The sequence below is a fragment of the Melopsittacus undulatus genome, chromosome 2, assembly GCF_012275295.1.
Source record: "Melopsittacus undulatus isolate bMelUnd1 chromosome 2, bMelUnd1.mat.Z, whole genome shotgun sequence".
NCBI lineage: Eukaryota > Metazoa > Chordata > Aves > Psittaciformes > Psittaculidae > Melopsittacus > Melopsittacus undulatus.
Window position 1 is genome coordinate 84911932 of NC_047528.1, and position 19970 is coordinate 84931901.

General features: G+C 35.6%; 1 protein-coding gene across 1 annotated transcript in view; it reads right to left on the reverse strand.

The window, feature by feature from the left end:
- The window catches only part of CFAP47 (cilia and flagella associated protein 47), a 285559-nt gene that overhangs the window by 124418 nt on the left and 141171 nt on the right, over nucleotides 1-19970 (reverse strand). The window contains exons 47-50 of the mRNA XM_034074649.1: nucleotides 16707-16903; nucleotides 15277-15420; nucleotides 14036-14209; nucleotides 4812-4923 (exon numbers count right to left, since the gene is read on the reverse strand). Of these exons, the coding sequence (XP_033930540.1) occupies nucleotides 4812-4923; nucleotides 14036-14209; nucleotides 15277-15420; nucleotides 16707-16903 (627 nt within the window). The remainder of the gene's footprint in view (nucleotides 1-4811; nucleotides 4924-14035; nucleotides 14210-15276; nucleotides 15421-16706; nucleotides 16904-19970) is intronic.

Consider the following 19970-nt stretch of genomic DNA (forward strand, 5'->3'; position numbering starts at 1 on the left):
GGTCTTGCTCAGCTGCTCAGGGAGCAGCCGATCGCCAGCACTGGGGTCAGGAAGGAATTTTCCCCCGGGGCAGATTGGCACCGGTCCCCGGGGGTTTTTTGCCTTCCTCTGAGCACTGAGCGTGACCACTTGTCAGGGCTCCTGGGTCCATTCTGGCTGCCTTATCGCCCGGTGCTCATGCTCCACGAAGGTGGCCCCTCGTGTCCTGCAGCTGGGGGGGGAAGGGCTTTTTTCCCCCAGGCTGGACTAGCAAGCGTCCCTGGGGGTTTTTGCCTTCCTCTGCAGCCGAGCACAGCCCCTTCATGGGGCTCCTTTGGGTCACTGTGTCCCAAAGGCAGCTGCTCGTGCTCCACGCAGGTGGCCCTCGTGCCCCGCATCCGGGGGGAGGCAGCCTTCTGGACTCCCAGGCTGGCCCCAGCCTGGCCCCGGGACTTGCTGCTGTCCTCTGGAGTACTGAGCACCGCCCTCCTCAGCTCTTCCCTGGCCCTTTCTGCCTGCCTTCTTCTTGCACTGCTCTCGCACCACCGCGGCACCGCTCCTGCCCTGCCTTTCCTTTCTCAGGCTGCAAGGGAGGGTTCTGCCCAGCTAAACGGAAGGGTCTCAACTAAACCAGGCTCAAATTAACTAAGCTGAACTAAAACAAATAACTTTAGTTAGAAAGAAATAAAATACTCTTTCCACCTGTAACTGTTCTGATGTGTGTCTTTGAAAGCGTTTTTGGTGCTGTAATTCCCCTGGCATTTCAGGTAAATAAGGATCTCCTCCTTGTACAACCCCTTGTGAGTGCAGGGAATGAAAGGGAATAAAATGGAATAAAATAATACGGAAGAGTATGGAATGGAACTGAACAGAATAAAACAGAAAGCTCTGCTATATTATGTATATAGAATCATAGAATAGTTAGGGTTGGAAAGGACCTAAAGATCATCCAGTTCCAACCCCACTAACATGGGCAGGGACACCTCACACTGAACCATGTCACCTAAGGCTCCGTCCAACTTGGCCTTGATCACCACCTGGGATGGAGCATTCGCAACTTCCCTGGGCAACTCATTCCAGTGCCTCACCACTCTCATAGTAAAGAACTTTCTCCTTCTATCTAATCTAAGCTTTCCCTGTTTAAGTTTTAACTCGTTACCCCTTGTCCTTTCACTACAGTCCCTAGTGAAGAGTCTCTCTCCAGCATCCTTGTAGGCCCCCTTCAGATACTGGAAGGCTGCTATGAGATCTGCATGCAGCCTTCTCTTCTCCAGGCTGAGGAGCCCCAGCTTTCTCAGCCTGTCTTCATACGGGAGGTGCCACCAGATCGGTCTGGGAGGATTTCCCCTTAGTGAAGCCATGCTGGCTGTCACCAAGCACCTTGTTGTTTTTCATGTGCCCTAGCATGCCTTCCAGGAGAATCTGCTGCAAGATTTTGCCCAGCACAGACGTAAAATTGACTGGTCTGTAGTTCCCTGAGTCATCCATTTTCCCCTTCCTGAAAATTGAGGTTATATTTCCCTTTTTCCAGTCATCGGGCACTTCACCTGACTGCCATGATTTTTCAAATATAATGGACAGTGGTTTAGCAACTTCATTTGCCAGCTCCTTCAGCACCCGTGGATGGATTTCATCAGGTCCCATGGACTTGTGTACATTCACATTTTTAAGATGGTCTTGAACCAGATCCTGTCCTACAGTGGGCCCAAGGTATTAATTCTCACAGTCCCTGTGTCTGCCTTCCAAGACGGGCGGTACAGTCAGAGCTTTTTCCATTGAAGACTGGGGCAAAGAAGTCATTCAGAACCTAAGTATGCTGTGGTCCATCTTGCCAGGCAGTGCTGTGAATATGTGAATAGAGAAGCCCCCCTTCAGTGAACTCAGTGACCCAGAAGTGGGGGTATGCCAGAGCCATTCATGAAAATCAAGCAACCAGAAGATCCTTCTAGCTTTGTCATTATTATAAATTAATTATATTCAATTTGTTATGGTGTTGCAGTTGAAAAGTGTTTACAGCAAAGGTACGGACAGGGCCTGGAAAGCAATGGCTACAAGAAGCTAGTTATTCCTCCCACATATGATTTTATGATTCCATTGAAATTATAGTAATCAGCAGAATTTGCAGAATTCCGTCAAAGAAAGAAATGGAACTTTTTGTTGTTTTTTTTTTGTTTTGCTTTTTTAAAATCAGATTTCACACAACTATTGAACAGAAAAAACTATTAAAGAATTTTAATCAACTCATCTGCAGGTCAAAATGTATTGACATAATCTTCACCATCTCAATAAAACTGGCCTAACAGCTACAGTCTGACAGGCCATAGCATGTAATATACTGCCTTTTTTCCTCAATGTAAGGAAAAGTTCCAAGTAGCACAAAAACCTCCTGCTTACTTATTACAGAAACAGTTAAAATGTAAGCAAAAGATAATATATAAAATCAAAAAGCTTATTTCCAAAATTTAGATTTTTTTTTGTGGATAAAAGAACACTGACTGTAACAGTTATGTAGTTTTTGCACAAGAAATGTTCAAGCATTAAGAGCTTTTTTCTACTCTGGAAAAATTCTGGTCTATTCTGTGGAGAGCAGATGTGAGTTTGATAAAAGATAAAGTAATAAGTAGAAGATGCTTTATCAAACCTAAGGGAAATTGCTCTATTATTTAGAAAATAGGTTGGTAAGGAATTTTATCTAGTGCCAGAATCTTGTGTGCAATGTTTATTAACTATTATTTCTGTATTAAAGCTGTCATAAGCTACAAACCAGCAGAAGCATATAATATTAGCCCTCTATTGGAATGCTTCCAAATAGACTTTTGAAAAGAACTGGACTCATTTTCAGCTTAGCAATCATAAAACAGCAAGAAGGAAAGCCAAAAAAAAAAAATTTGCAGCCATATAATTTTGCAACAAATAGAACTTTGAATGTAAAGAAAAAATGCAGACCATTTGCTCAGTACAGCAATTTACATGGTGAAAATACTTTTATGAGTTTATTTTAATATGACAAAAATAGTACTAAAGCACCAAGGCTACAAAGTTTTGTACTTACAAGTTAAGGAGTTTTAAATTTGAAATCATTCAGTAACACTATGACAGAGACATCCAGTAGGTATCCAAATAGTTGTTCTTTTTTCCCCACAAGATAAGATTTATTCACTCAGTGGATAGATTTGAACACTGCTTTCTGTTTTCAATTAGTCAACATTGTGTCCCCATGGGTTATTTACTTCCCTTTGAACAAATTCACCAAACTGAATAAAGAGTGCCTTTCTTTTCAGGGGTTTAAATTATACCTTATCTCTAGTATCTTGACCTAGAAAGACTACGAGTCCTGAGTTCTAATTAATTCCCACTTGAATCACCTACATCTAATCCATGATCCTCAAGCTTCAGGCTGGCTGCTGAGCAATCCTGAAAGTGCCAAAAATGTATATGTATCTCAGCTTTGACATTAAAGTTTCCCAGAAGCTGAAAATTCTTCTTTGGGGTACACATATTACTTCCCAGCCTTGCACAGTATGAAGCAGACTTGAATCCACGAAGTAAGCAGTTCCTTAGCTAGGATACCTTATAGCTAGGTTTGTATCAGCTGACATCAGACAGCAAAATCAGCTATCCTTCAGACTGTGACAGGGCCTTCTCTTTCCTCCACCCCTCTTTCTAGTACAGCATCTGAATGATTAGAGAACATGCACAGATCTCTGTGATACAACTAAAACTGTCCCCACTGCAGAGGAAGAAGGAATATGATTTCCTAAGGTAGTGATTACAGCAAGCACTGGGCCAGGAAGTGGATGGTAGATAACTGGGCCCTGTCTCTTTTCAAAGGAACTTCAGACTTCTATGAAGTCATTTTAAAGCACAATATAAATGAACTTTTTTCTGGGAAAGGAAAAGGAGCCTACATCGTTTCCCAGCTTTTGAACCAATAACTTTTCTGTCATATTAGAGAGATTGATTGTTCTCTCTTTTTCTCACTCAGTGAAAATGTAATAATTCTAAACATAATGGAAATCATTATAATAAAAGTTAGGGCAATGACAGAAGATAGGAGACAGATGTCAATCTGAACATGCCATCTCCATCCATTTGAAGGCATGGCTATTACCACCTGGTATTAATTTGCTGTATGATAGATCCCTTGGAACCTCTTCTACTGAAACTTTTAGCATGTATAAAAGAACTGTGGATTTTCCAAAACAGAAGAAGAGAATATTCCTAAACCTTTAAAGCCTGAAAAAAGAGAGGTGTAAGTTAAATTATAGTACATCTTCAGTATTTCTGGGTGAAGATTCTTGATTGTCACAAGTTTCCTTGAAAGCTGACTCTTATTCATAGAAAGTGATTTTTTTTTTTCTCAAGGATACAAATCTAGGGAGAAGGCATTGAAGTTTTCTTATTGTACTAGGCCAAGCTTGCCTTGTGGCTAACAGGTTGAACTTTAGTCAAGGGGAAGAATCAAATTCTGCCTTTAAACCTTTGATTCTAGAAGCATTAAGGTAACTACAGCTATTCAACAGGGTTTGGAAAATTAAATTCAAAGCCAAGAACTTGGTGTTAATTCAAAATCATTATTAAATCAAATTTAATGGAGCTAATTTAATTCATAAATTTGCACATATGCCAGCATTTTTGAAGGACCACATATTTAGCAGTAATAGACCTTTACAAATAAAAATATGAGCTGCATTAAAATCTGGTTTTACCAGTAATTATAGCCTTATTCTAGAAGAAAGGTCATATTGAACAGAAATGTAATCATTAAATTTAAACAGGCTTAATCTGCTAATTTACAAGGATATTTTATATATTTGGGTTCTATATTGTACCTTGAAAGACTCCTCGTTTCCACGGAGACACATTCAAAATATAAGCAACTTTGTCACCCGGTTGTACCGTAATAACCGATGCACCACTCACTATTGAAAGATCTGAAAATACCTGGAGAAGAAAATCCATAAAGAAGAAAAATCATCAAAAGCAAGTTACATTTGCAAGAACATTATAGATGCAATATCCATTCTACTTGTTTTGAAAAGTAGAATATGAAGTATGCTATTGCAAAGTTGTAACCTTTATGCACATGAAAAGAATACATAGTGTAAGAGTAGTGCTGAAATATATAGATCATATCAAGCACAGATTTTTAAGTCCTTACTCCATGTGAGTAAAAGTATCTTACGTAGACCATGGAACTACTTACATATGCCTAGATTTGCACAGACAGGCTCTCAGTATTTTACATATGTTTTCTTTAGAAGTGTAACAAAGAGGATAAATGGTAATGATCTACCTAAGCAGAGCAAAGCAAAATCTTAAGTGTCATTTTAACATCAATTGCTATACCTCAAATTATAATAAACCATGCTTTTTCATATATTTTTTAAATGACATGTATGCAATGGCATACATAGTAACTATATGAACAATGAAAAGACCGATACAATTTTCATATGTTGAATTTTAGATTTTGTAAACTGTAAAGCTGCTTGTAGGAATACAGGCCGAGAATATTTTTTAATTGAATCTTGTTTCTTCATCACCTGTATAAGTTTGCCACAAACAGACTCTATGACCAGCTGCTCATGTAAGAGACATTAAATTTTGAGGCAGTATCAACCAAAGCTAATGATTGGTCACTGATCATGCAGAAAGCCAACAGGCAGACTGCATGAACGGTTCTGCTCACACCATCTCTTCTGTTACTTCTGCCACTACATGAAGCAAACAGCTGCTGAGTGTCAGCATTTTAAACTGACACTGCAGTTTCTGCAGAGGACATCTGGTGATAGGTGATGATTTTCCACTGAGGCCTGCAGTCCTTTTTAAAAAATCTTTTCAGGATATCATGTAATACTGTAGCATGTGGGAATTTCTTATTACCTTAAATAACAAAATTGAATCTGTGTTGTTCAAGGAAATTCTGAAGTGAAATCACAAGTCAAGCCAGAAAAGCTTTCTACTGTTTTTTTTTTTTTTTAGCTCATCTATTAATCTATTTTCCATCTCTTTTACAATAGTAAAAGCATTACGTGCATGGACCATTTTTGTCCTCCCAAAAGTTATCTTTATATTTTTAGTAAATAAGTTCTGTTTGTATTTTCTGTAGGAAACAAAAATAAAATTCTAAGATTATCTTGTCTTCAATTATACCAAATCATTGCCTATAATGCTTGTCCTGTCTTGGGTATTTGTGTTAATATAAAAATTTGTTCAAGTGCTAGTACAACCTGGAACTCCTATGCCAAGTAAAGGAATAAAAACCTGTAAGACAACAATCTTCCTCTTCCCAAATAAACCTGCATTTCAAGAAAAATATTAGAAATCTGACAACTGAAAATAATAAGAAAATAGATTAATTGTCAAAGAAAAAAAATACACACAAAACCAAAACAAAAAACAAACAAACAAACCAAAAACCTACCCCAAAAAACAAAGAACAACAACAAGATGAACAGGCCTATAAGAGAATGCTGGAAAGACTTGCTGAAGGAAAAAAAATTAATTGGGAAAAAAAAATCTTTATTAACAGCAAAGAGGAAAGGAAGGGCTGTTACACACTGAAGATGAGCAAGTTTCATTTTATCACTCTATTTTGTTCTGCTGCTAGACTCCAGAGTAAATAAAAACTAATGGACAGACTAAAGTCCCAGTTTCTGGAGTGAAAAAAGAAATAGGCTTAGGATCACGGTAAGAACTTCTGGGTATCAGAAATCCCATTGCTTTTTTGAAACAGGAAGATTGTGAATATTAGAGTAGGGTTATAAAGCGTGTCAAAGAAATAGTAATTTCATTATTTCTCTGGCCATTATAAATCCATGTTAAAAATTACACATAACTTCTGCTGCCTCAGTCTGCTATCACCTTTCCTAGTGCAGTCATGAAACTCGATAGTATTCTCCATGCTGCTCACTATTCTGACTTACAGGGATACTCAAGATGTACCCATTAATGAATCGCTCCTATTTATTTATCTTTAGAAGCAACCCTATTTGTCTTTACTATTTAAGTTATTCACACCTTAGGAGCTTCAGTGTCAAAACTCTGGTCACAATAATGTTATCACCTACATATAGTATAGGAGATAATACAAAATATTACCTCCAACATCTTGATAGGGTCTATGGTTGTAACAAACAGCACTCGCTAGTTACTTTTTATGTATTACTTATACTGATCTTCACTTTGTTGTATTGGCCATGTCATTTAATCAGCTGTGTTACTGAGACTAATTAAATGATCAACCTCAAATGCAAATGGATACTAAACATGCATGCCCACAAATGCACATGCACACAAGTCAATTTATATCAATATCAGAATTCATACCAAGAATCCTATTCAATGAGGAAGTGTTCAAAGACATTTGATGTTCCAATATAGCATAAAGTTGTTTAATGTTTATCTGCTTAACAATATATATTACATTTATACTAATACACTCAGAAAGTGAAAAAGACTGAGAATGTAAAAGTACACACAGGAAAAAGTCCAGAAATTTCAGCTATTTATAAGAATAACTTCTTGCAAAGATTTTGTAAGCATAGAAGAAAGCTTGAAGAAATGAATCAATTTATATACAGTAATCTTTAAGTCAATTTCCTTTGAAATATTAAAGATAACTATTTTTTATTAGAATGTATTTTTATAAGGATTGTATGTGAGAATTGGACACAATTTTAGTCTCTAGAATCCTACAATCTTATAATGCAAAGCCATGTTCCCAAAAGTACCTGAATGTGTCTAACAAAACCTTCCATGGGTCATTATTGTTAGGCAAATAAATTTTGAAGTAAGGTATAAGACATAAATGGGGATTCTTAAATCAACAACAACAATGAAAGTCTTCAAATTTATAAGCTATCCAAAAAGAATCAAGACATAGAATTACTTCTACCAATTAGTGGGAGAGGCAGTCCATTAGCATTCCTCATAATTTGCAAGGAGGGAGTGATGAACAATTACAGATAGATTAACTGAAATTTAGGTAAATAAGTCTTGAACTGTTTGTAATTTAGGAATGATCAAAGCAAACCTGAAAGACAAAAACCTTGTCTCAGAGGTATCCCAATAGATATGAGCAGGCCAAGACAAAAATAGTGAAACTGTAGCATTTAGCAATGGTTCTACACTAGAAGAGGGTAAGAACTCATATGTTATTGATGCATACAGAGTAAATTAACTGGCTATGTTCTGGGGACAGACACTCTCATGACAACCACGGCACAGGACAAAAGATATCTTGTGTTCTATACCCATCCAATACCAAAAAATTAAGCTCCTTTTAGGATGGAATTGTATGAAGGTTGTTACATCCTTGCACTATCACTCAGAAAATAAGAATAGTAGAATAACACAATGAAACCAAATGTAAATTAGTATTAAATTTTGAAATTTGACCCTGCAGAAAATTTTCTCAAATTAATCCATCTCCAATTATTTAATTTTTAAATTGTGGTATTCTCCATTGTCTTATACTTCGGGTCATTATATATACACAGCCAGAAAGTATAAATGGAGCAGTTTTATGAAATGTGATTTTAAAATTATTTATCAGTCAGAGGTTTGAAAACTCATTCTGCAGACTGTAATTTGGCTATTTAATATGAAAAGGAATGGAAAAGGGATTACTAAAAAATTATAGCAATTTTTTTTCCCCAGAGTTGAATAACCAAGTAAGCACAACTTAATGGCAACTGATACTTCACACTATAGTAGTGAACAGATGTACAGAACTTAATTAAATATAACCACTGTCTCTTTGCATACAAAGTTAGTAATATGTTCAACATTTCCATTTGAAAACTGTTGCTCAAGTCTGTTTAAAAATATAGACAGACTCTGCTTATTAAAACGTAAATGTTCCTCCGCACTAGACCACAACAGGGTCTGTAAGAGTCACTGAACGATCCTACACTCAGATACTTTCAGTGCTGTCAAGAATGATATATGTTTCAAGTGAAACTCCCATTACTTTCCCTCATCCTTCTTTCAATGCATACCTTGCAAGCTCCTGAGCTATTAGGAATTTCATTCTTTCAATGCCACTACACTGAAATAAAACATCTTTGCATTGTACTGAATATATCCCCCCAAATAATTCCTACCTGTTACCTGCAACCTGCATTTCTTCATAATGAAGAGTGCTACATAACCCAGAGTCATAAACCAGCCAGTCTACCTGACAAAACCTATGTGGCAGATAATGTGGAAACAAAAGAGACTGAAATTGGAAGGACAGATAAAATTAGGAAGATTATGGAATATACAGATATACTTGTGGTTAAAGAATGCAAACTTGATGAGGTTATATGACCTTCAGCAATCAGGTTATTGAGTTGCATGGAATTTATTTCCAGGAAATCTCACAAATACTCAACCTTCATTTCATTCTTTCGTTGACATTGTAAAAATATAAAATGGTTACATAGAGAACCGAGAGAGGACTGAGATAGAAATGCATTGAAGAACAAGGGATTTCATATTTCTTGATTACGTACTTATTCTATAATACTTTTTAAAATTACAAATAGCTTGTACAACCTAATACCCAAAAGGTAATTTAACTGAGCCTTCAGATTTCTCTGGAGAGTTTACTTTAATGACATCTATTTTGAACAGCACTGAGAAAACCACTTTCATTTTATATTTTTACTGCAAAACCAAGCCTTGCAAGACTTAGGCACATTTACAGCTAAAGTTGCTATCAAAGGTGTCATTAGTAGCAGCCATCAGCACACCAGACAATTATTTACATCTGTCTGACAGAGCTTTATACAAAATCCCAAAAGAAAATACTATAAAAAATTTTGTTATGAGACTGACAGACTGGATTTTCATAGAAATACTTTACATGTCCTACTCTTGTAGGATGATTTGAATCTAATTTTACAGCCACTAAAATTCACTTATGCTGTAGTCACTAAGCTTATATAAATTCAACACCAGAGAAAGATGCATTCTCTGCCTGTGTTATATGTGCACAATTCTTTATGAATTCTGTTGTGACGTTTTTTCAGACCCAGGAGTAAGTTAATCACAAGAAAGACTATTTGTTGTAATATCCCCTAGAACAGCCATGAAGAGCACAGTGGCACTATTTCCCTGAGGTTTACACATCAATCAGTAGAAAACAGTTCATAAAAACACTCACATTTTTCAAGGGAATTGATGGAAATTGTTTTTTTAATCATAGAAAGCTTTGTGGGCATGGAAAGTGTTTTGCTTGGCATTTTTAAAGGTAGACTGATGGAGTCATATGCATGACCTCCACTGAATTCCAAAGGCACTTCTCTCCCCAAGTCTTTTTGATACATAATGATGGCTGCACAGACAACCACACATACAAAAAATGATTCTCCAGGCAAGAACACTCCATATATGTTTGAAATGGGAAAAGGGAAGAGAGCTTTTCAGAGGGAAGAGGGTTTTCTTAATGGAGGAAAGATTTCCCTCTTCCTCCTCCCAGACTTAACTTCCATTATAAATAGTCACTTTTCCAGTAGTACTCTTATTTTGGTTGAGGCTATTAGGTAAATATAGTGAATACTGAGAAACAGAGTAGCATATATACAATGCAATTATTTTTTTAATGAAATGAGGTTTTATTCATTTTATAGTTTAACATATTCAGCTATTAAAATTGAATAGTGAAGCTAAATTTACACCTCAAAGGCAAAATTACCCAAGTATTAATTCAGCTAAATTACTTATCGCTAGGTAGTCATTGTGCAGTAAATTGTTTATGGACAAGCCTGTAAATTATTATGCTCATCAGCTACTGACCCATCTTGTACCATTCTAGATATAAGCTTGTGGGAATTCTTAAAGAGCCAAGGCCATGTAGTGAGCAATCCCGATACCCTGAGCCTTGTTACTGTAAAGTAAGAAGATTTTTGGCAGGCATAAGCAAGGTCAATTGTCTTGTTAGGCCTCTGTAATTTTCCACTGAAAACGTGCAGAGAATTATCTCTGCCAAGGTTGTAGTTTCCCATTGTATTTAGAGTAAGGTATTTAATTGCAATTATAACAAGGTATAAATATTAGCTTTATAAACTGTAGTAACCTCTAGACTAACCAATTAGAGCTCAGTATCAAAGGCTGTTACATAAGAAACCTAAGGGTGTAAGGGTATAAAAGGAACACTGTATCTGAATAAACTTTGGCAATCGCTCGATCACATTGATCATCTCCGCATTGTCCGTGACTCCTGTGTCAACATAAGCTGATCCTTATTACTGCAGTAAATTAAATGCTCTTTTTTTTTCAGAAAATATCATGTATGTTCCAGTTTGCCTATGAGAAGTTAACCTGCATAGCAAACACACTCCATCAATGAAGAATGTACAGAGCAAATCAACCAACCAATTCAACGATGAAGATATTCAGTGGCCAACAAAATTACAAAAAAATCCCACCAAAACCATTTCTCAAACTATTACTTTTTGTATTATCTTTGTTCTGTCTCCACCAAAGCGACAAGATTTCCTCTACCTAACCATCAATTTAGCTAAAAGACAATTCGGTAAAATTTCAAAGATGCTGGATTATAAAGGAGAAGGAATTGCTCTGTCAGCAATGGCCCCCAAGAGAAACACTGACAAAGACAAAATCACCATGCAACAGGCAGCATGGAATTAACAACAAAATTAGTATCAATTCTTTTTCTTGTTGCCCTTTGTACTATACACTTCTGAGTAAATAAAGTTTATTTTGCATTTCTAACAAGGTTGTTGGTGACAGTTCCCTCTTAAAGGATGTTTTCCCCTTTCTCCAAATATCCAGACAACAGTGATCATATACTGTATTTATTGATTAAAACTTAATTTACTAACTAACCGTTTTGGAACTAAAAGTGAGCAAATGATCTTCACTCACTACAATAGCACAAGACTCTAAATGACATCAGATGGAGAGTGCTAGAAGGGATTAATATCATTGAGGACACAATTTTCAGACACTGGTAGGTTTTATAGTAATGCCTTTTTAAACAATTCCAGCCAACCTTACTTCAATAACTGCTCTGCAACAGCTTCCAGGTAAAATCCTAGCATAGAGAAAATACATTATTCACACCGATTGTTATATGTGTACAAGCATGAAACAGCTGGCCCTACTACTTCTCTCACAAAAATCCCAGAGCAAAAAGAGCACATACAGTTAGACTGGCAAGCCGTACTTTACAGAGGAAAACATAAAATTAAAGGCAAAACAAACAATCAAAACACCAAGCAGAATAAAAAAACGCACCCAAACCCCAGTTTTTTTATTCAGAGAACACCCTCAAGGAGGTCAAAGTTCACCTACAGACAGCTCACTCTGGAATAGTTAAAACTGGTGTAAGTTAACAATGTTTCTAAAAGAGATATAAAAATAATAGTGTATTCTTTTTGAATTTTGATATTTCAATGTCTTTCACTTTAATTGGCACAAAAAATATTGAGTTTGCACTCAATGGGAAAGCAGAGGGGATAGCTCTCTTCATGACTTTCAGAAACATTCACTTCTTTCAGAGCTAAAGCTATAAACATCTTAGAAACGTAAATGCATTCACTTATAAAAAGCTAAGAATGTTGAAAAACAAATGTCAAAACTTGTGATGCCAAATTTCCTACTTTGGAATACATTTCCTACTTTGTTTGGCAGGCTTAATAATAAGTCAAAAACATGAAGCTGAACCTTTTTATAACAGACAAAGTTTATCAAATGTAAATCCTCCTGTAATAATGAAAAATTAGAGACTAGCAAGAGCTTAAGGAAGGATTTCACACTGTCATGAGTTCTCATTAACCAACAGAAGAGTGCTATTGGTACATACATGATCTCTCTTTATAAAATAAGGTGAGGCTACTCTCTATCAATATCTGTCATTTTCAGTAAAGCAGCATTTGGTGCTACTGGCTCCAAGGCAGAAACATGAATCCACACTAGTTAGCTAGTCAGGTTTTACCTCCTAGCAAATGGTATTGCAGCCATAGTATCTAGATGCTATCTACTCTATATTAAAATGCCATAATAGAGTCACAAATATAGCTTTTGTTGAGCAAGGTCCAAGATGTTCTTACTCAGGAACCCTCTCTGCAGCTGAGAAAAAAAGCAGAAATCATCTTATTTGCCCCAAAAGTACATTCTGCTTTTATCTGCTGACATATGACATAAGGTCCTACACATAGATAAGGAAGGTGAAGAATACTTCTAAAATAATTTTACCACTTTCAAATTAAACATTGAGGCAAGATAAATGGTAGAAAAATCCTGCAGTTACAATAATACAACAGTATTTTTAATAGGAGAATGTGCTTGTGTAAATACAGTTATAAACCAATGAAAAATAATGATTATATTTAATAGGAAAAAAATCTTCCTAAACAGAGAAACTAAGAAAACTGTATTTTCTAAGAATTTATCTTATATCCACTGAAGTCACAAATACCTCATCACCTGATCCGTATCTGCAGTTACCCACTGCCTCTCAACATCTCCAGTTTGTTATTTCCTCTGAAATTTCCTTCCCATTAGAAAACAAATTCCCAACTTCCTCCAACATCTGTGAAACTGGGCAAAAGACACTAACAGTAATTACTGCAATGACTGACTGTCCAGGCCATAAGACCATTAGAATCAGTAAGCTCATGCTGCAATCTTCCCCTTAGTAGGATAACATTTTTTGTCCTTTTCGTGTAATATTCTAATGTTTTATGAAGATTTCAGGAATCCTGTAATTCTCAAGCCACTTCTGTGATTTCAAAACTGATGGATTTGGCCACTGTTTCAAACTAGTGGAGGAGGAAGGGAGGAAAGACTAGAGAATGAGCAAAGCTTTGTCTCCTTAGGAACCAACTCTTTCCATGGAACATAGAGTAAAATCATACACTATTTCACAGATACCCTGACTGCAAACATATACATATACTGTAAGCTATAGTTTCATATATCTAACAGATACATGAATTTTAATAACATATCTGCAATTACAATAATATTTGCTACTTTAATACATAATTCATAGGTTCCTGGATAGAAAAATGGTTGAAATATTACTGCAAAAATTTACCTTGTATATTAACTTGTGCTTGGTATAATTGGGTATCCATAAAATTTTTTGGATGACGTTTCTCACTTGGCAATCCATCACAACACAACCCTGTGACAGAGGTTTCTTCCCTATTCCCTTAAGGTTAAAGATGGTTTCAGTGCCAGCTGTGTTATTTCTCAAAATAAGCCTTCCCTATGACAAAGAAAGAAGAAAAAAAAAGTTTCAGTATTATAAAATTCCCCTTTGGCTGCCAAATCAACTCCATTAGTTGTTAATCTTAAATCCAGATAACAAAGCATGCTTACAAGAAAGTGTTCCTATTGACTTTTGTAGTTCTTAAGCAAACTGCTGTTAAACAGAGAAGAAAACTAAATAAACAAATGTGGTAGTTTTTTTTTTAATTATGAAATTAACAATACAAAGCCTTCATATTTCCAGATTTTATACTTCTTGGCTTCTTCCTTGAAGACAAATATCCGAGAAAATATGTTCTCACGCATACTTATCCCTCATATAAAATAGAACTTTGCTTAACCATTTCCATCTGTCCTTGAACTGAAATGTTCATGATTCTTTGTCATTAGAGGATTCAAAGTTCTGGGTTTTTTAATAGTTTTATGACACTGGTTTCCTAAAGCACATTATATTTGGTTGGAAAAGCATGCTAATATTCAGGCAAAAAGTTGTATACTGCTCCTTGCTAAAGACACCATAGGTTTTGCTCTGCTCATTTTAGTATTTAAAGTAGTGATTATTCTGAAGGTAAAAGCAGCTGCTAAGCACTGGCTTAAGTTGTAACAGAAATTATTTTATGAAACAAAATAGCCATCATATAAATTCACGTGCGATGTATGCATGCAATGAGAAATATTCAAGATTATTACCTTATTACTTAGGTAATTAAATATAATTTAACATATGTATTTACATTCAGATTAACACAATGTATATTTCCATGATCAAAGTTCAGGATCTCTACAAAGTAACTCCTTTCATTAAAATGAAGGATTTGATAGAAAAGCAAATAAAGGAAGAAATAATAAAGTGTGGCAGGGAAATCCATCATTCCTAATATTAAACTTTGCAAAGCTAGTTCTTTATTTTTTTTACTTCAGGTAGTAGGCAATCTGTCAATTTCTGACTCTCAAGTAGATGCTTAATATTAGCAAGTGCCTAAGAATTTTCATAATTTGGACACTGATGAAAGTTTCATTGACAGAAGCATCCTTTTCAAATGTTGAAACTAATTTCCTTCTTACCGTTATAACACCCTCAGCAATAGGCTTGAACATGAGAGGATACAAAGCTGTTTCATGCAGACCCACATTTATTAGAGGAGGGCCATAAAACCCTTGTCCTTCCAAAATTGCTTCAAGTTTCCATTCCTGACTGGACAAGTTACTCTGAAATCAAAGTGAAGAAGTATATTATATTACGCATTTAAAGCTCTTACCATGCATTTCAGCTTTTACTTGCAGTTAACACCAAATCAGAGAGCAGTACTCATTCCTCTTTACGTTCTCTTTGAAAGTCTTCCAAGCTCAGCTATCTGAATCTCAGAAACTAAAAACCACCACCTGTGGTCATCAGAGCTACCTCATGGCACCTCATGACAGTGCATGACACCTGCAGTATTGTATATCTAAGGTTTCGTTAATACATATGATTAATGTTTAATTCTTTGTTGATAAGAGGTACACTTCCTAATAGTTGACCACAAATGCCTGTTTGGAATGTGCCCCAGTTTTTCAAAACACTTCCATCACTGTGGTCTTCAATTCTGTAGTAACAATGACATGATCTCTGTTAGGGGAAAGAGTAATTAGCTGTTTGCTATCCTCATACTGCGGAAAAAAGAAAGATGAAGAAAGGCAACAAAAGATTATATTTGGATTTTTTTCTCTCTCTTTTTCTTCTTCACAATATCAGGAAAAACCTTACCCATTTGAAAACCAGCCTGACCAATTTCAAAACTGACAGGTCATCAGCCTTTGCTAATCTACTGTTTTAAAAGGTGGGAGAGAGGAACCACAGTTCAAATCTCAGGAAATATTATACCATTTTTATCTCTTGAAGATTCTCTACCCTTTCTCTCATGGCTTAAGCTCTTCTTTTTTCTTCTTCTTCTTTTTTTCTTTTAAGTTGGAGAAGTTCTCTAAAATTTGAGCATCATTTTCTAAAGGGGGATGATATCCTAACCTACGCTCTATCTACATGGTCATACTTCTCATGTGTCATGGGTTTCATATAAAAAATAGATATGATAAAGCTATATAAGATATATTGCCTATACTTGCCATATTTTAAAAATTTTATGTAATCTAGTTCTTCTGTTTTGCTTCTCAATCTCTCTTTTTTTTCCATAAACAAGACATTTATTCCCTATATTAAACTAATTTTTCTCTTTCAATGTGATAACATTATTAGCAGATTAACAATTCTCAGGACAGAAGTGAAACATTAGAAATAAGCCCATAAAATTAACATAAAACTTTAACAATTGCCATAAACCATTTTTACCATCAAGCTTTATATAATGTCCAATATGAACATTAAGTAATAGTACTCCAGTCAGCATTTACATGCATTTGTGCATTTTATAACTGTAAATTTGAACATTACTGATCCAGAGTCTAGTTTTTTAAAGTCCTGAATCTTAGTTTAGTTTCCAGTAGTAAAGTGAACTTACAATTGGAATATTCTGAATCACTTCTTGGTAAGCTGGAGTTAGAAATTCAAGCTCTGCTTCAGCATTGTCTGTATTCACTACACATTCAATCTCATAAACACGAACATCACTGGAGGACTTCAGAAGAATCTGACAGTGGTAGCAACCAGCATACTGAGGACTGAATTTTATAGGAAGGTCAACTGTATCACTCCTATCTAAAAACAAAAAAAAAATCGGAATATTGTAAAGCTTTTTAGAAAGACAGAATTCACAAGCAAAATCTAGAGAAAGTACTGCTCTCCAGCAGTACATGCAACAACTTAAAGCAAAAAGTAGAATTTTAGGATTGCTAGCAAATAGGTATTATTTTTCCTTAAGAAAATGGTATATATAAGCATCTAATTTTTTTTTTTCTATTGGGTTTAGTAGTGCACAGACAGGAGTGGTTTTAAAAGATCTATTAAATCCAGTAGAAAAGATTACTGCATATGGATTTTTGTAAAAAACAAAAAGCATACATGCTTCTGTAGAATCATGTGATGATTTAGGTTGGAAATGACCTTAAAACTATCTAGTTGCAACCCTGTGCCATGGGCAGGGACACCTTCCAGTAGACCAGGTTGTTCTAAGCCCTTTCCAAGCTTGCCTTGAACACTGCCAGAGCTGGAGCATTCACAACTTCCTTGGGCAGCTTGTTCCAGCACATCACCGTTCTCACAGTAAATAATTTCTTCCTTACATCTAACCTAAGTCTCCCCTGTTTAAGTTATCCCTTGTCCTATCACTACATTCCCTGATGAAGAGTCTCTCTCCAAGACCGCTGTAGGCCCCCTTCAGATCTTGGAAGGCTGCTATGAGGTCTCCACGTAACCTCTTCTCCAGGCTGAGCAGCCCCAGTTTTCTCAGTCTGTCTTCATACGGGAGGTGCTCCAGCCCTCTTGTCCTCACGGCCCTCCTCTGGACTTGCTCTAGTTTTAATATAGTAGTTTGTGTAATTTTGTCAACAATTACCATGAGACATATCAGAGGCAATACAGTGTATTTGGCAAATAACAACCCCAACAATGGCTGTAATTCTGTTTAGTAGTACTCATGAGAGCTACTCATTAGAAATATTCTATGTGCAAATTTGCAGTGAAAGTGTGAGCTTCCAAAAAGTCCAAGTTGTAACAGAACCATGGGAAGTCCCGTTTGGCCAATTCACAGCACATAGGAAAAACTTCCACAGTAATCTCTAGAGTTAGGAAGAAGTAATACAAATGCTTTTTGTCCATCTTTAGACACAGCCAGGTCTAACAAGTCTGTGGCTGACTTCCTCCTCTGATGTTGATTACAGAAAGGAGCAGACTCTTCGGTATTTTAAGCACTTCACTAATCCTGGTGGGACGCATTCTGAAGAAGGAAAGTCACATGGAACATGAGGAACTCCAGTGATAGTAGATTTATAAGTAACAAAAACTGTTTCTTTCCACTGCTTTCAAAGCGTAGAAACAAATGCCTTAAGTTTGAAAAGATAATGACGAAAGTCAGAGACAATGTAACAATACAACAGAACCTTACACATTCAACTCCAAAAAATTACTTCTACATGAGGGGAAAGAACCTGACAAATTCTTGTTGGATTTCCCTCCTTCTTTAATGTAGCTTATTTTCTGATGATATTTACGACACTTGCACACAAACTATTCATATAAATGAAATTATTAATCTTTCAACATTACTAAGCTATCTAAAAGTTTATAAATTGCACCTCAGTTTTAACTCTCTTTAAAATAAATTAGTTCATTTTCTTTTAAAGACAAGATTAACAGGCTGGTAATTTTTGATTTTTTTTTAATTTTTTTTTAATTTTATCACTAAGTTATTATCCCCATGGGCTATTTTCCACAGAAGTGACTTCAGTTTGCCAGTTACGCAAGGAATTAAACTGTTCTTTCCATTCTTCAGTTTATTAATATAGTCCTTAATTTTATCTTTCTAGAAGAATAATATTAGGATGTTGAAACAAAATATTTCCTCAAAATTTAAAGTATGTATTTTAAATACTTGCATTTCAAGATAAAGTAGATGTTTTCAACATATATTTAAAGACAGACTATACAGTGTACTGGAAGCCCCAGACTATTTCTTCATGAGTTTTACTTTCTTACACTAAATGGAGATCGTAATTACTAATAAATAGGCTAATCGCTCATCAAATTGGACCCATATTTGAAATGCACACTTACAAACTGAAATGAAATAATTTCTTTGGGGTTTGTTGTTTAATAGAAATCACCCCTTAGTACTTCTAAGGAATACTCATAAGCACTTTAAAAGCAAGCGGGTCACACAGTCATTATGACAATTGGCAATTGGAATGCAAACAAGTAAAATTTTCCTTAATACTACTTAAGAAACAAAGCGAGCACCTTAGCTTTACTAAAGTCATCCAAAGCACAGACCCTACTGAAAAGTATTTGACAAATTATAAATTATTACAGTGAGAAAAAAATAGAAGTGCAATAATTTAAAGTCCCTTTATCTAAAATCACAACAAACACAGAGCTAAGATCTCTCTAAAACACATGCCCCAATTTACAAATATCAAAAATTTCAAAGGTGATTCTTCATGACTGGGAGAAGGAAGTGGCTGAGACATGATCTTCTAAAATAAGTTAGAGAGGGAAAAGAGGGAAAATTAAGCAAAATTTCCTAAAGAGAACAGAGCACAGAACTAATAAAAAGAGTGCATTGAATGCATAATACATATGGAGAAAATAAATCCCAAGTTTTTATACCACTTACTGCAAAATAGTAAGTTAATGCAAAATTAGCAATGAAAGCTTGATCCAAAAAAGATATTACAAGAGCTAGCTACAGATTTCTGTAGTACATGATAATACACATTCCCTTCTTTTGAAATATAGATTCTCTAAAGAAAGAAGAGAAAAAACAAAAGACAACAAACTGCAACAGTCTGAATAAATTAACTATTGGAACAATTATCAACACAGTGTCAAATTGGGAACAATTCTTGACAGCTATGTATAGAAACTTTTTTCATCCATTCATGGAGAAGTATCTTTTTGGAGGCTCTTTTCAGATGTTTTTTACAAGTTTCAGAGCAGACAGCAAGCAGTGTCAAATCCTGCAGTAAAAGGCAGCAGAATTCTGATAATAGTTTTTGATTCTGAATCTTAATTAGATGGCAAGGTGGAACATTTTTTCTTTGAAAGTGCATTTTTGGACTGTTATTTCTTCTCCGATAATTTTAATGCCAAAATAGAGTAGCACAGTCAT